Below are 17,367 nucleotides of genomic sequence, written 5' to 3'. Positions count from 1 at the left end.
TTACGTGTTTCATTTTTTCCTCTTACGTGTTGCCCAAAGCGCGTTTCAATAAGTGGCCCAGTAAGGAATTCTTTAGTTGAAGAGTTGTTGTCTCATTTCAAATCATTTTTGAAGTGTGGTTTTAGGTGAAGATGAGGAATTAGCTTTGTCACAACAGAAACAGTTGCTGCGCTCATCTCATCACAGACAGCAATAGTTTTTTAATTCCTGTATTTTTCCTGCGATATGTTGGCACTTCTCAAAAAAGCTCCAAGTCCTGAATTGTTTCCAAGCTAAATTTAAAGTAACTGAGGAGCAGAAGGAGGAATGGAGTAAAATGCAATGCAGGAAGAATTAAGGAATGGGGTTTTTTGACTTTTGTCACAGTTAGGCCAGCATAAACGACCTAATTTCACACTGTGGCAAAAAACCAATATGAAGAAGAGAAGCTTAGCTATGCGCTTGAAGAAGTTATTCTCTGCAGTCTGAGACGTCAGCCAGGTAGAAATGCTGTCACGTTTGTCAGAAGAGTTAAAATTTGAGCTGGTATACTGCTGGATGATACCAGTGTGGCGATGCTCTGTATTTCATCATTTGCTTTTGATTGCTATTTTGGCCAAAGGGCCTGATTTTTGGAGTAGACTGAAGGCAATCGGAGGGGTGTGGGGCAGCATCATGAACCTGGTGGTGATGTGAAGCATGGAGACGTCTCTTCCCTTCTGTGGATGCACTCATGTGCGTGATTTATTCAGCTGCATGTGTTTTTAGCTTACCAAAATGCAAACCTTTGTAAATAGGCTTTAAATAGGCTCATCGCTCTTCCTGACACACCCAGGTTTTGGATTTTTTTTTTCCACCTTTTTAATGAGTCAGAAATTTTTTTGTTCTGCTTCTGGGGAAGGTGTCTGAGGGAGTTACGGCAGCTGACAGTCGAACGCCCTGATGCTTGCAAAGTGCAGGACTCGGTGCTCAACCCATGTTAGGAGAAAGCCCCACCATCTACCAGCCGGAGCAGAAGAGAGATGATCAAGACCAATAGCATCTGTTCCAGCACTGCCCGGAGCTCTTTGTGATCTCGGGCAAGTTACTGAACCTCATAAAAACAGATTTGGGCTTGTTTTAGAGATGATAACCACTTATCTCCTGAGAGTGCCAGAAAGTTTAGCTCACTTTTGCTAATGCTCTGGGAAAAAGGGCTGTTGAAGTTCAGATATTAGTCTAGGCGAAGGAAACAACGGTCTTTGATGCGGAGAGAAGCGTTGCCCCACTGATGGTTCCTTCAGTCGGTTCATGTATTGGGGACTTGTTTGCTTACATTGTTCCTGTAGCGGTTTCAAAGCAGGGGGGCAGAGACCTCTTGAGCAATCTTTTTAGTATTGGCCGTGCTTGTTACTTACTTGCTCCTCTTTTGTTTGAACTGTTTGCCAAAAGTCAGAACCTGTCCCAGACTCTTGCCCGCCCCCCCCCAAGTCTGACATCTTCTCAGATGTAGGGAAGGAGAACATCAAAGCCTTGTGAGCGGTTGCCCTTTGGAAGAACATTCCCCGGGGTTTAGCAGGATGCTTGTTTGATCCTGTTAGATGAAAATGGATCGTCAGCTCTGTCACCCCCCTTTCAAGGCTGTATTAGTTATCTGGAAACAGGGGCGGGTAGCCTGGGGAATCGTTCGAGCAGCCAGGGATCGGGTTAGACAAGCTAAAGCCCAGATAGAACTAAATCTGGCCAGGGACATCAAGACAAGCAAAAAATCCTTCTTTAAGTATGTCAGCGAGAAAAGAAAGATTAGGGAAAATGTGGGCCCTCTCTGGAAGGAAACACAAGAACTGCTTACCCGGGACAGAGACAGAGCTGAGGTACTCAATGACTTTTTTGCCTCAGTCTTCACTGGCAAGGACTGCGGCCACACTGCCCGTGACACAGAAAGCAAAGGTGAGGATTGGGAAAATGGAGAACCGCACACTGTGGGTGAAGATCAAGTGCGAGACCACCTGAGGAATCTGAAGGTACACAAGTCCATGGGACCTGATACATCCGTGGGTCCGAGGGAACTGGTAGATGAAGCCACTAAGCCACTAGCCATCATATTTGAGAAGTCGTGGCGGTCTGGTGAGGATCCTGCCGACTGGAAAAGGGGAAACATAATGCCTATTTTCAAAAAGGGAAATAAGGAAGACCCAGGGAACTATAGGCCAGTCAGTCTCACCTCTGTGCCTGGCAAGATCATGGAGCAGATCCTCCTGGAAACTCTGCTGAGGCACATAAAAAACAAGGAGGTGGTTGGTGACAGCCAGCATGGCTTAAGCAAGGGCAAGTCATGCCTGACAAATTTGGTGGCCTTCTACTAAGGGGTTACAGCAACAGTGGACAAGGGAAGATCAACTGATGTCATCTACTTGGACTTGTGCAAAGCGTTTGACACTGTCCCACACAATATCCTGTTCTCTAAATTGAAGAGACATGGATTCGACAAATGGACCACTTGGTGGATAAAGAACTGGCTGGACGGTCGCACTCAAAGAGTTGCAGTCAACGGCTCAATGTCCAAGTGGAGCAGTGACGAGTGGCATTCCTCAGGGGTCAGTACTGGGACCTGTACTGTTCAACATCTTTGTCGGCGACATGGACAGTGGGGTCGAGTGCACCCTCAGCAAATTTGCCGATGATACCAAGCTGTTTGGCAAGGTAGGCACGCTGGAGGGGAGGGATGCCATCCAGAGGGACCTGGACAGGCTGGAGAGGTGGGCCCATGCCAACCTCCTGCAGTTCAACAAGGCCAAGTGCAAGGTCCTGCATCTGGGTTGGAGCAATCCCAAGCACAAATACAGGCTCAGCAGGCCACGGCTGGAGAGCAGCCCTGAGGAGAAGGACCTGGGTGTGCTGATTGACGAGAAGCTCAACGTGAGCCAGCAGTGTGTGATCACAGCCCAGAAGGCCAACCGTATCCTGGGCAGCATCAAAAGAAGTATGGCCAGCAGGTCAAAGGAGGTGATTCTGCCCCTCTACTCCACTCTCGTGAGACCCCACCTGGAGTACTGCATCCAGCTCTGGAGTCCCCAACATAAGAAGGACATGGACCTGCTGGAGCGTGTCCAGAGGAGAGCCATGAGGATGATCCGAGGGCTGGAGCACCTCTGCTATGAGGAGAGGCTGAAAGAGTTGGGGCTGTTCAACCTGGAGAAGAGAAGGCTCTGGGGAGATCTTATTGCGGCCTTCCAGTACCTAAAGGGGCCCTACAGGAGAGCTGGGGAGGGACTTTTTACTCGGGCATGTAGTGATAGGATGAGGGGGAATGGTTTTAAAGTGGAAAAGGGCAGGTTCAGATTAAACATTAGGAAGAAGTTTTTCACTGTGAGGGTGGTGAGGCACTGGCACAGGTTGCCCAGATAGGTTGTTGAGGCCCCATCCCTGGAGGTGTTCAAGGCCAGGCTGGACATGGCCTTGGGCAACCTGGTCTAGTGGGAGGTGTCCCTGTCCACAGCAGGAGGGTTGGAACTCGATGATCTTCAAGGTCCTTTCCAAGCTAAACCATTCTATGATTCTACGATCTGGGGGAGTTTCAAGAGAGCCATCGTTGGCTGCAGATCAGGACGTGGCCTTTTTGTAACCTCCCCTTGCATTGCGTTGAACAGTCCTGTAGCTTTGCATAATTTTGGGGCTGGTGTTTCACATACGCTCCATCCAAGGGCCCTTTGTACATACATGATATACCAGTTTAAGGAGGCCATGTGTCTTGACTGAGGTTTCTCTAGTTGTTGTTGTGGTGGAGCCTTTGCTGTCGCACAGAAGAGTTGTTTGGCTCCATGCCAAGGAGGTGACTGTCCCAAAGTGTTTCTCTGTAGCTGCTCACAGGCCATGTTTGCCTTCTGCTTCAACCCCGAGAGTCCACTGGCTTTCTGGCAGAGTAGCTGTATTCAAGGTTATTTTGCAGATGGGATTCTTATGGGAATAGACAGAAATTAGTTAAAAAAAAAAAATCAAAGGCTTAGCTTTTCTCATGCTATTGAGGAGTCTTTTATTATGATTTTTTTTTTTTTTTTAAACTCTACATTCTAGCAAACTTCCACTGCTTTGCATTAGGGAGAGCCAAGTTCGCTGCGCTGGAGGCAACTCCCTTAGGATAGCGTGGCCTTCTCTACAGCCTCCATCTAACCTGCTGCTTTTGTGGGGGCTATAAACAAAACTAATAAGGCTTACCTGCTCCTTATTCTGATATCCTTCGGAAGATGAGCAAAGCAAGAAGGTGTAGGGGGAGGGATGTACAGTTCAAACTGCATTAAAGGCAAATTGCCCCAAAGTCGTACTGTCCCCCTACTTCTCCCTTGGACGTCTGAGGCTTCTACTGTGAGGACGAGTGGAGTTTGTGACTGGGTTTCGTCTAGGCTGCTGAGTTCCCTGCCCATCCTGTTGACAGCTGATGTATTAGAATATTTCCAAGAACAGAAGAAGTAGGTCTTCCCACCCTCATTCTTTTTTATAACATCAATGCTAGAAAATCTCTTCCTTCAGCTTTCACATCATCCTCCTGCTAATAGATGCCCAGTGCTGGACGGAAAGAAGTTTTCTCACCTTTCAGCTTCAGAGCCTCCCGGTTGCGTTGGGCTCTTGCAGCAACATCCATGTGTGTTTTCCTTCCCTTCCACACTTGTCTTTGATATCTTTCCAGCTGCATTTGCTCTCCTTAGGAAGCCACGCAGCCTCGTCTCTGACAATTTTGGTGCTACCCGCAGTGTCCTAATAGCAGTTTTAACCTTTCAATTAACTTCGGGATCGCCTCTTTCAGCAGACAAAACCTGTATAGATGCCAAAAGCCTCAGAACAGATTTGGAAGGTTGCTTGAAAGACCATGAAGATTAGGGACATATTTTTCCTTTTGTCAGGGAAATCAACAGCAAAGGGCCTCGGTACAAGAAGGAAACTTTCCCACTGACCACAAATAGGGGCTTAAATTGAATTTTCAAGCCTTTAAAAATAAATCGTCATCTTGTATTTAATTAAGCAGAGTTTCATGAATGTAGTAGTATGCTGAGGTCATGGGCAAAAAGAAGCTTTTCCAGTAATTAGTGCAGGGTCCATGCTGTTCTGGCAAAAACAGCCATGACGTCAGCCGAGACTGGAACAAGAAACTGTGCCGCACGGTGAACTTGAAACACAAACCTTATTATTGAAGAGGCATGCCTGACAATTTCAAGTGCTGGTTGTGTTGGACACATGTTATATTTTCCCTTTTAAAATTGCAAAAAGGTGTCGTGGGTTTCGTTTGTTGTTTTTTTCTTTTTTTTTTAGGCGATGAAACTGCTGCGATGCCAGGGCATCCTTCCTCTTCTTTTCCCTGCCCTAAATAAATAAATAAAGGAACTTAAAGTTATCAAACTTCCAACCTTCTTGTTTTGTAAATATGGAAAGTGGCCATTTCCATGTTTTTATTTCGCAGAAGCAGCTGGGCTTTCGTTTTGTCCTGTGAACCCAAACGCAAAGGGCAGGTGGAGGAGGGAGGCTGAGATCCAGGGGCGCGCACAGGGCATGCCTGGGCAGGTTGCTCTCCCGTAGCCCTTTAGCTCTTTGTTTTAGGTGAAATTGTGGTGGTTTCAGTACAAGCCAAGTGTTGTGACAGCATTTGGAGTACGTAGTTTTGCTGCACTCGGATTCTAGTTTCTGGTGAGTTACTGGAGTCCTGGGGAGCTGGAAAAGAAAAGTTTGACCACGTAACCTGGTTTTTGGTATGTTAGCAAAATCTTCGCTTCGATTACTTAACGCTCTTGAGTTTACTTGTCACTAATCAAAAATAGCCTGGTCAGATAAGGGTGGCTTATATTTCTTGGTTTATATTCTGACAGAGAAGAGTTACACATCTTTTCCTTTTAAAGTCTATAAGAAATACTTATCTCTGATGATACGTATAAATTCCCAAGATAGCGTTTAATTTGGAGTTGTGACCCTCTGTAACTTGCTCTTACCTGATTTCATGTAAAGACTGTGCGTGTCAAAGGAGCTGACAATTGCGCACGCGATTGTTCTTTTTTACCATTTCCCCTGGTTTTATTTGCAGGCCATGACTGCTGTGAGACAGTGAAGGTGGCACTCTGTGCCTCTAGAGAAGGTCATCCTGTTCTGGTTGTGGCAGAAGAGAGTTTCCAGTTTGTCCAGGATGAAGCCTACGACGCCGCCCAGTTTCTGGCCACCTGCGCTGGCAACCAGCAGGCACTGAACTTCACCCGGTTCTTGGACCGATCGAGACCACCCGCTGCCGATGTGGACTTTTTGGATGAGAAAGTGGCTCTGGCGTTCCGACACCTGAAACTGCCAGCAGAATGGAACGTGCTGGGAGCGGACCAGTCCCTGACCGGTGAGGACCTCAAGGGCACATGTGAGACTCGCGGGTTGGGAGAGAGGGAAGAAGCCTGGGGTAGAAGGGTTCCCAAAACTCCATGTGTCTTTCAAAAGGTGTGTTGGCCTCTGTGCTGGGAGACGGGATGTGGTGTACACCAGCGTGCGCTTCCTACACCTGCATCCTTTGCTTTGCACTTCGGCTGCCTTAAAATATATAAAGCCCTGATGTTTTCTCTGTGTCTTCTCTTACGAAATAGCACAGGCTGTTGTAAATGGTCGGTGTTTTAAAGCACACCCAAAAGGGTTTTTTTTTTGTGCGTGTATGCAGTGGTATGTGTATCAGCATCACACTGCTGAGATTTCCTGAAAGAACCCCATCTGTGTGTAGAAAGTCTGATGCTGCAGGGAATATTACCCTTGTGCCACAAATGTGGCACTTTTGGTAATTAAATGAACCCCAAGGCTGGCCCAAAGTCTCTGGCGACTGCCGAAACAGAAGTGCAGAGGCGTTTGGGATACCATGGCATGTCCGTGTCCTTGGAGTTCTGCTTTTTTTTTGGTCACAGGGGAGCTTAAGGAAGCCTATCGACGCGCTGGGGGCCTATTCCAGCGTGCATGAATTCTTACTGTAAATTTTCAGGGTATTTCAGCAAATAGTTTCTCTTAAGGAATGCGGCTGTGAGGCATCCGTTATCTTTTATAGGATACGGCGGTGTAAACACATGCAGAGGAAGGGGACGTGGCATGCTCGGCGCAGCAGGCTCAGTTCTGCTCACCACGACAGGGTTTTCTGCAGGAGTTTTGCTTGCTTAATTTTTCATTGCCTCACTGATGGCTTTTGTAAATGTGAATACACAGGCAGGCAATCGAAGCAGTGTTAGCAGACATTAAAAGACTTGATCATATTTAATGGTTTCTGGATAGAAATTCAGATGCTGTCATATGTTTACAAGGAGATAAACACTTGGTATTTTTTTCCTCTGTGTGGAAGACGCTGATTTTTCTTTCCGCATTTAAAAAAGTTGTAATAATACTGACATGTCTGGTTTAAGTGGTAAAAATACAGTTAAAGCGACCTTAAGTTAACAAAAACTTTGATTGGAGCTCTGAATTGTTGTTGATTTTGCAGGAAGGTTGAGATCTGGTTTCTCTTTTTGACTTTGATTATTCTTTGGAAAATCAGCACTTAGGGAAATGGGGCCGTAAGATTTACATTGATTTGCTCAGCATGCGCTTGTGGTTCTGGAAGTCGTGATGGTGTAGGGCTCTGAATGCTAATGGACCTGTAGAGCATCCATTGCATCCACCGTGAGAAGGGGGAGGTCCGTAGCGCTGAGCATTTTGGCATCTCGTGGTGACGTTTTTGTAGACAAAAGTGTAAGTGAATAAATGCAATGGCACTAAACGCGACTTTCATCCAAGAATATTGGTGCTATAAAATATGTTCCCTTGCAGTAAGTTCTTTCATAAATAACAGAAAAATGGCAGTTTATTGTGTCCTGGTCTTTAATCTTCTGATCAGCTTTTTTGCTAGAGGCAGATTTATCTGGTAATTTTTTTCAGTGAGCTAATTATATGTAGGGAATTTGGGGGAATTTTTGTGAGTGTGACGGGAAGGATTTGCATGCGTAAGCATCCTTTTGGTCACGAAACTCTGTTTTGCTAGAGCGAGGTGGAAGAGATGCCTCTGATTTACGATGGAGCACTAGATTTGAAAAACCTCTGTGGTAAAAAGTAGCACTCCCCTACTGGTGGTTGTGGGTTAATTTCTGTGGGGGAGAGAGAGAAGCACAGCAAAGGTTGAAGCTGTGGGAGCATGTGAACAATTACGTGAGTTCTGGCCAGTGCCCCTCCAGCGGGACACCCCCTCCTGCGCTGCGTCACTACCTATGAACAGCTATTCCAATTCATATTTCACATTTCGCTAAATGTCAGCACCAGATACTTCAAATAACCTCCTCGAAGGAGAAAATACTGTAGAAATGAGAACAAAATAAAATGTCAGATCCCTTCTTGGAAGATTGTTAGCGCTGCCTCTAAGCTGGCATGTCTCTATGGGCTCTTGTGGGTTGGAAACAAAACGCTGCTGTTTAGCAAAACCTCTGAAGGCAGGAGCGAGCCGGGAGCCTCAGCCGGCTCCCGAGAGCCGCAGCTTGATGGGGAACTGCTGTTCAGAGATGGCCGTTGCTGTCAAGCACATTTAAACGTTGATTTTTCTAAGGGCTGAAGTCTAGCTTTTACGAAAACAGTTAGGAAGTAATGGCCTTTCTGCAGGCAGAAGCTGGGGAGGAGATCCACCATCAAGCGTTACTCTGTGCTGATTTTGGGGGGAGGGGATGGCTCAATGTGGAGGCTTCTCCTTGCTTTTGCCTGCCCTGACCAGTCTTTGAGCCGAGAGCAGGGAGTTCATTGCCGTCACGCACCCCAGAGGGCAAAACAGCTGCTAAAAGTTAACACCCATCTCCATCTACTGAGGCTGTTTAACTAATCGTCCGTGCAGTGCAAAGTGCGCGGTTAAGGTCCACACGCTGAGGAGGAGGAGACACCTAATAGCCCACTTGCTCCCGGGTGCCAGCAGGTTGGTGGTCGCGTCATTAAAACGATCTTCAGTGGTTTGAATTCACCCATTATTCATAGAGTCATAGAATGGTTAGAGTTGGAAGGGACCTTAAAGGTCATCTAGTTCCAACCCCCCTGCCCTGGGCAGGGACACCACCATCTCTCCCCTCCCCTTTTCTAACACATTAGTAGGTTTGACTTTTTAGTATGGAAAAGCACAGGATCACTGTGGACAAAGCTGTGTGAGAATCGTCTACTTGCTTATATTTTGGTTATCAAACCAAAGTCTTCAGTCTTTCGCCATTGCTCAAGATTAAAGGTATGGTACGGTCATATAGCCAAATTGTTAAGAGCGTATCTTTTCAGCTGCCAGTTAGAAATACCTCCAAAATTATTTAAAACTTCTGGAGGACATTTGCAAACATTCCAGTGCCCCTTTTGTTTTTTTAGTTATTTGTATGTAACCTACTTAAATTAGCTGTTGCCATTCGACAAGAGAAGTTTGTTCAGCTTCAGTAATCCTGGTAGTCTTGATCTCTTACACACCAGATTGTTTTTACATTTATTCCTCTGTTATCTCTTTAGACATAATTTTAATTAAAAAAAAAAATTGAAAATAAAATGAACATTTCTTCCTGTGTTTTCATCAGGGCATTTTCAAAACCCCACTATGATCATTTGCAGTATTCTCATTCGCTTACCCCCCCCGCCCCCCATTGTCCTGGAACAGCAAAAGGCTTTATTGCTTAAAAAGAAACTATCTTAAAATTAAATGCACTGAGCAGCATTATCCTTACAGTAATATTATTGTAGGTATTGGGTTAACATTGCTCAAAACCAAATATTTACTGATTTATATTATTCTGGTACAGTGTAAAAGACTAAACATGTTTGTGATCACGAAGTCCTTAGTTCTTCACCCAAAATCCATTGAAAATGAAGTGGATTGGTTTAGACCTCGGGAAGCTTTGAATGAACCCTTTGTGCCAGATCTAACACCGGGCAATTTTTCTGTAGGCTTGGGGCTTTGATGGTGAGCTTTCTGTTCAGCAGCCAGCGGTGCGCAGCGTGGTACCCAGCCTGCTCTGACCCCTGGCAGTAATGCGCAGGTGATGGAGAGCAGTGGCTGGGTGGACACCATAAATCCTTGACGGGAAGAGCGAGTTCAGGAAACAGAGTCCTCTCTCTTCAACCATTTATCGGTGGTCTCATCTTACAGCTTTTCCTGCTCGCTTTTCTGTGGAAAGATGGTACTCTTGCCCAAATTTCTTATTTCCAAATCTTTGCCTTTCTGATTTGATCCTGATTTGACCTTAGTAAGGTGTCTAGGTAACAATTTCTTTATGGAATATTTTCCCCCTTAATATATATAGAAAAGCTGCTCTCTCAAGCTTTTCCGCATGACAGCTACTCTCAAAAGGTATACTTAGGTTTCAAGGTGTTTTGATCAATGTTATATTCCTGTGGAGAAGTCGCGTAGTCAACCAACACCCGTGGAGCTGACTGGAAAGCAGAGAAGGAGGGACCTGTGGTGTTTAGGTCCTTTTTCCAGTAATGGTGGCCATGGTTTTGCTGTCTGGCTTGTTCTTAGGGCGTTGCGCATCTGATTTCTAAGTTGACTTTCTGCTCTCCCTCTCTTTTTATTTGTCTCCTTCTCCCTGAACCCACCTGCTGTGTCGGGCACTTGAGGTGCAGCCTTCTACTCGCTGTTTGTAGAAGATCTCTGAGAATAAGTCTTAGCTTTTAATCCTTAGTTTAGAGAAGAGGACCTCAGAAAGAGTTGCATTAAATATCTATTTACCCACAGATATAAAATGTTTTACAGAGGTCCCGGGTAATGGGACTTTGGGAGAGGAAAATACCTTCCAGCTCCCGCTTGGTGCCATGCTAGCAGAACCGGGGATGGGAGCACCTAAGATTCCTGACTTCGGAGATCCTTGGGCTCTGTCCTCTAACTCTGACTGGAGGCGGGCAGAAGATACTCAACCATTTGGTTGGACGAATGGGTAACAAAAGAAAGCCCCGCACGTGCCGAGGCTGAAGGAGATGGTGGAAGCAGTGCCGTGCGTGGTCCTTCTCAGCGGGGGCCGCGGCGTGTCCTTGCGTTGCACGGTCAGGGCAGGGTGCGCGCGTGTGTAGGGAAGGGATTTGCACGGCAGGTAAAGAGTGTAGCTGAACACCTTTGGGCAGGTGTGTCCTGACCTCCTCCCTGCACGGCCGCAGCCCTCGTCGCTTCTGTCCCGGGGCAGGACCGCGCTCTTCCCCCAGCCACCCGCTGTCCCTGCGCAGCAGGCGATTCCCGGGCCTCCCTCTTAATTACCCGCCTATCTGCGTGAACCCAAGTGGCAGCCGCAATTTCAGAATGTCCATCATTAAGGATTACTCTTGTTACCATGGTATTCCAAACACGGCCTTACTTTCAGGTGCCGTGTAATCACACCCATCTTAATTATTACGAGTGCACTGTAACTTTCTAAAGAACATAGTTGTTACTGCTGTCAAAAGTAGGGTTATTTACTGTTCTCAGTGGCATTTAAAGGCGGCTGTTTAACTGGAACAGATTGTTACGCTTTCTATCTAGAAATCAAAATTTAATATGTATTCAGAGGATGCGTGCAATGTAAATACAGGACTGTAATTTTCTATTTTAAATGACTGAAGTGAAAATAAGCCAAGTAGAAAGCCAGAACAGAATATCTGGAGGTATGAGTAATGATTATGGCTTGTTTGCGTTGCAGAAAAATAAAACAGCAGAAAAAATTTTAGGGAGGATCCAAGGCTCAGGTATGAAAAGATTAGAGAGCTTAATCCTTGAGTTAACTATCAGTAGAAAACAGATCACTTTCGAAATCTCTTTTAAGTAATATTCTGGCAAAACCTTTGAAGAAACATTTCATTTTGCTCATTAAAAGTCAGCGTGAAACCCAGACCTATGGTTACAATTCCAGTGGCGTGAGCTTTCCGAGATGGTGCTTTCAGGAGCTGCTTAATGTCGGCAGAGGGTTGTGGTCATCAACGGTGGAATGGAGCCATTCCCCTGGAAGCATAAGGAGAAGCAGTCCCTTTGAGCTGCGAGATAGTCAGCCACGATTACGGGCATATAACCAGGAGACCATCTCGTTAGATAAAACACTTAACAGCTCCTTCACTATAGGAACACAGCTACTGACGTCTTGCATACGTACGGCTTCCCAGAAATGCTGCGGAATAAACATCCGTGTGCAGTAAGTAGTGCTTGAGAAATGAAAGCCCTGAGCTCGCCAGGTGGGAGGTGGGTAGAGAGGGAAATGCTTTGCCCGGGTTTGAAAGAGTCTGCATGGATTTGGGTTCCGAGTTTAGTAACTTTATGTACAAAGCCAGGAGGATCTCAGCGTGAGCGCAATGTGAGCGTCACTGTGATTAGAGGTGGTTAATTTGGTTAGAAGAGAAAAAATAACAAAAGAAGGCGCCTTATTTTAAACAAAAAAAAAAAAAGGCAAAAAGCCTAAAAAAGCTCTAAGAAGCTTTCACAAATAGTTAAAAGGAAATTTGATTGTTAGGAGCTGGCATTTTTTTCCATGCGAGGATGTTGAAGATAAGCAGTTGATGATGTTTTGCAAACATAAAGCTTTAATCTGTTCATCTGCTGCTCTCTTTTTATAGTTTCTCATTGCACCCTTTCAGTGTAATACTTACAGGTATTCTTTTTGTAGGGTTTTATAGGGTTTCATGTCCTTTCCCAATCTGCTGCTCACCTTCCTCTCTGCCCTCTGATAAAGGACTGTGTGGTATAAATCACTATGGTCTTCTCTGTGCCGACAGCGCAAGGTTGTCTGTTCAGCTATAGTCCTAGGTAAGATGTAAAAAGACCTTTCCCATACCGAAATTTAATGCCCTCTGCGGTGGAAAACGGGAAACAGAAAATAATTCTGGTTCAGGCAGCGTCTGAGATGTGCTGCTCAGTCCTCAGATGTACTCCTGAGTCTGTGGCTGAGAAATCATTGGCATGAGAAAGTTTCTCTTCCCTTTGATATTAGTGGGAATGGGGACATGAAGATCCTCTGGTGCACTTTGAAAAATTTCTTGTTTATAAGATTAAAAAAGAATTACCCACATGTCTTTTTATTAACTGAACGTGTAACTCCAAACACAGCATCTTTGCCTTGACCTTTCTTTAGTCCTGTTGTCTGTAGGACCTCAGCGTTAAGTGATGGCTTGTTGCTGGCTTTTGCTCCCTGTGTTTCGTTTCTCAAGGATTGATCTGAGCAGTGAGAACATTTCCAGCAGAAAACAAAATTGTGAGGCCAGTTTTGACGGTTGCCGAATATAAGTGATTTTGGATGAGAACCAAGGGAAGGTCACCATCACAGGAAGACTAGCAGGAGATGCTAGCCAGTCCGTGGCTGTCTGTTCCTTGATAAGAAGTCTCGGGGCATGGAGGATAAACTGAGCAGTTAGGTGTGGGTTACTCTATATAAAGAGCAATTTTAAAAGAGGAACAGTTATTTAATCAGGATTAAAATGAGTGTGACTTAGAGAAGAGTTTGTGTGTTCTTGGTTGTGTCATACCCCAACTTCTTTGTTTCTTCAATGCCTATTTGTTTTGTGCTAATAGCACCTTAAACCTTAGTCCTTTACCATTAGCAAAGTACATATGACAGTCTTCTATGGAAATTTTGCCCTTAGTTACCCAGATAAACTCTCTGTTCTTATGTCACAGCTGAAAAAAAAAAAACATAAAAATAATATATCTGAAGTCTTATGTTTTGCCAGCTGGATTAGACTGCCCTGCCATTATGGGACAATAATGATATGTTTCAACTTTTGCTTATTACTAGGAAACGAGACAGGAACAAAACAACCTTGGCCTTTCCAGTATCGTGTGTCTTGTATTTCCACAATTTCCTAATTATAAGAAGCTTCTTGTTGCCATTCAAGGCACAGCCATTTTAAGATGAGGAGCTCATGCTTGATATGTGGTAGGAGAAGGAGCTCTGACATTTGCATGTTAAAGTGTTTGTGATTCTTCCATGCCCGGGGCGGGCATTTTGCACCGTGACAAGACTTTGAAATTATTGACTGAATTTTCAACATTTTGTGCTACGAGCTTTCATCCCTTCAAAGGTAGGAAGGTTGGAGGGATCTGTCCGTCTTCCCTCTCCAGCTAGCAACACTCCCATACTCGATGCAGACCAGCTCTCGTCTTGTTCTGAGCAACACCGTCCACCAGCAGATGTATTTTTCATTGTATATTAGTAGTTAATCCAGCCCACAGATGGCACACGCCTTTTAACTGTGGCCGTGCAAGTTTTGCACACTCCAAAACCTTCTAAAGCCGCTGTCTGGGGCTCCCCCAGTTGTTGTATGTACAGTACTTTGTCTCTTTGCTGCCATCATCTGTGCCCATCTGTTAGGATGGCCTCCTGCCAGTTTATATTTTAGGCAGATCTTTCCAAATGGGCCTGGATAGTGTATTTGTGTGTTTAATATGCTCTGGATGGCAACACGCCATGTCTTCTCGTACAGATCTTCTGTGCACGTCGTCGTTGCTCAAAGGCGTTGGGGCAGGGCCACATTCGGTTCAGTTGCGTTTGTAGACACCTCCATCCAAACGCTGGGACTACTCTGTCCACTAATTTGATGGTAAAGAAGATTGTTTTAAAAGAGTGGAAAAAAGGTGGGATTTCCAGAAGTTGCAGTCGTGTGAGCAGATTACATCAGATAGGCATTTGGAACGATTGGGAGGGGGCATTTCATCTACGGAAATATGAGAGAGAGAGGGGCACCCAGTTGGATCAGGGACAGCGTGAGTGCTTGCCTGCATCTTGCAAAACTTGCAAGTGGTACGTGTGTGTTTATTGGTGAACCACGAGTCGGCAAGTAGAAGATGCTTCTACCTGACTCTAAGGGTCTCAGATGAAGGAGGAGGAAGCATTTTGGTGCAGGAGCCCATGCTTATGCTTTGCAGGTCTACGCTGCTCAATTTTGGTGCAAGGCTATCCGTTTTAGTGAGGAGGTTGATTTTTCCTTTCCACAAAGCAGCTGGAACAGGAGATCCCGTGCTAGAACAGATGTGGTGAGACCATCGCGACGCATTCTTTAATCGGATGGCAGTTGCTGGCTCTAACAGGAGTGCTTTTGGCGCTTCCCATATCTCAGTAGGAAGAGACTTGCACTGCCTTAGCTGCGGTAGCTGACTCCACCAGAGTGGCAGTACAGGTAACGTAGGAGTATTATGCGAGTTCATTGAGTGGAACTTGGGCATCTGCTTTCACTCTGGCCAAGTCCCACATGTATCAACACTTTCTCCTTCTTGCAACCTCATCGTAGCCTTTCCTTTATGTCTGTCTATATGGTGTGTTATTTTTCATTATGCTTTAAGTCCAAGACTGTGACAACCATGGATTAACTACCTTGTTGCGTTGTTTATTTCTAAAGCCTTACACTCCATAGCACTTAATACCAAAATCCTTGTCATTACTCCCCCACGGGCTGAGAATCTGTCTCTGGGTGAGCTCAGCTATTCCCTTTTTCTCTGATCAGCTGGAACCTCCACTCAGACATGCTCATGTATTGAGGCCAGCGTGGTTTTGCTTTATGGTAATCAGGAGGAGGTTAGGGGGGAAGCGTTGCTTTGTAGCCCAGAGACCTAATTTGGAGTAATTCGGCAGAGAGACGGTGCCAGAAAGCTTTTGGTTCTTGAATACAGATTAGTTCTTCAGGAGTTGATCCAAAATGTCAGGAAAAACGGTGTGTCAGGCAGGGGAGAACTCCCCATTTTGGCTTTGTTTTTCACGGAAGGTCTTAATGATGTCCCTTAAGAAAGCAAGTAAGCAAGAAAAACAACAGCACTTTGAAGAAGTGATTTCTCTTGGGGCTTACTTCTTGAGGAAAAAATACTTAATTAAACCTTAAAGCCATTATGCACTTGCATTTTTAAACCTGCTGTATAGGTTTGGCTGGCAACCAAATTAATAACCCGATAAATCATTGTTATGATATTAAAGTTATTATGCCACGTGTGCTCATTGGCGTGGTTTACTGAGACCCAGTTGGTGCTTTTTTGTCATGTTGTTGCTGCCAGTCGATACTGAAATCCTTTGTTAATTAAAAGAACAAATTTTTATTTCTTGTAGGTTTTTTTTTTTTTAACCCAAATGCTTTTGCCTTTCATAGAGAAGTAACAGGCTTTGATCTGCAAATATTGTATTTCAGCAGTGCATCTGGAGCTCATTTCTGGTTGAAGCTTTTCAGAGCATCATTTTAGGGCTGCAGCTTTTCGAGTAGGGGGACATTTTTCTGAGATGAAAGCTTACGCTCAAGAGTGACTTTTTACCAAATTTGACGGTCACGGTTATTAAACGTAAAAAGCAGCAGTGGAGCTTGCCAGTTTATAAATGCTGCTACTCAAGAGTGATAGAGCTACTGTATAAAGCTGAGAAAAGCTGGTCTGAGGCATAATCAAGACAGTAAAGCAAAATTCTGTCTTTTTTTTTTTTTGTCTACACAAGAGGTTAAACTCTTCTCTTTTATAACGGCTTTAGATTTGTGCTTCAAATGCAATTGATTTTTTTCATGCCTATGAGACAAATCGGCGTCCTGTTCAATAAGAAATCCTGTTCATTCCTAAAACCTGGTCCTGGGTGTGTGAGGAGAAGGCTTGGACATCTAGAAGGAGCCACCTGACCACGCCAGGTTCTGTCTGGAAGCACTGCAGCTTGGTGGTTACCGTGGCTGTTTATGAAATGGTGGTTTTTTTTCACATTGACTTCTGTGGTCAGTCTCACCCTGAGAGGTCCTGAGCACTTCCAGTCCCACCATAGCATGTCCCTCGCTTTAAGTATCGGTCTCTCCTGGATATTGGCAGCCAGCCTGTTTTTCCAGGTGCCGCAGGTTCCTTGGCTTTTGGGCTGTCAGCTCCATGCCAGCCCTTGTGTGTGGTGTGCCTGGGAGGTGGGGATGTGGCATTCACCTAACCCGCAGCCTACAAATTCCCATTTATTTTATTTTTTTCTTTCTTTCTTTCTTTCTTCCCAGAGAACATCCCTCGGGAGACACTGATGCATTTTGCGGTGAGGCTGGGTCTGCTGCGGCTGACATGGTTTCTGCTCCAGCAGCCTGGTGGAAGAGGAGCTCTCAGCATCCACAACACCGAAGGGGCGACGCCGGTGAGCTTGGCCTTGGAGAGGGGCTACCAGAAGCTGCACCAGCTTTTGACAGAGTAAGGATGATTTGAGGGTTCCTCTGCTCATTTTTCCATTCTGTATCACATTTGCCTTTGCTGCACCTTATCACTGAGTAGTGTCTAAGAGCTATACTCTGCCCTTAAAGGCAATTTTTTTTGGTATAATTTGGCTTTTACCTTTCTTGCCAGCAACAATGGGGGCAGGTCCTTAGGGTTTAGGGGAAATGCAATAATATTCTTACATTCTCCTTTTCTGTTGCATAGCGCTTTGTTTCCAGCTGTCTCTTAAAACCCAAAGTGAGTCAGTGTAATACCGACTAATTAAGACAAACGTTAAA

At 45.2% G+C, this 17,367-nt stretch overlaps 1 protein-coding gene across 1 annotated transcript in view; it reads left to right on the top strand.

Moving 5' to 3' along the window:
- AKAP13 (A-kinase anchoring protein 13) overlaps nucleotides 1–17,367 on the top strand; it is a gene marked incomplete at its 5' end in the record, with an annotated part of 158,770 nt that overhangs the window by 25,779 nt on the left and 115,624 nt on the right. The window contains 2 exons of the mRNA XM_082488901.1: nucleotides 6,026–6,322; nucleotides 16,882–17,065. Of these exons, the coding sequence (XP_082345027.1) occupies nucleotides 6,026–6,322; nucleotides 16,882–17,065 (481 nt within the window). The remainder of the gene's footprint in view (nucleotides 1–6,025; nucleotides 6,323–16,881; nucleotides 17,066–17,367) is intronic.

The sequence above is a fragment of the Vanellus vanellus genome (genome assembly GCF_965231255.1).
Source record: "Vanellus vanellus genome assembly, chromosome: 11".
Classification (NCBI taxonomy): Eukaryota; Metazoa; Chordata; class Aves; order Charadriiformes; family Charadriidae; genus Vanellus; species Vanellus vanellus.
The sequence above is the reverse complement of the archived record's forward strand: the minus strand, read 5'-3'. Positions and strand labels throughout refer to the sequence as shown.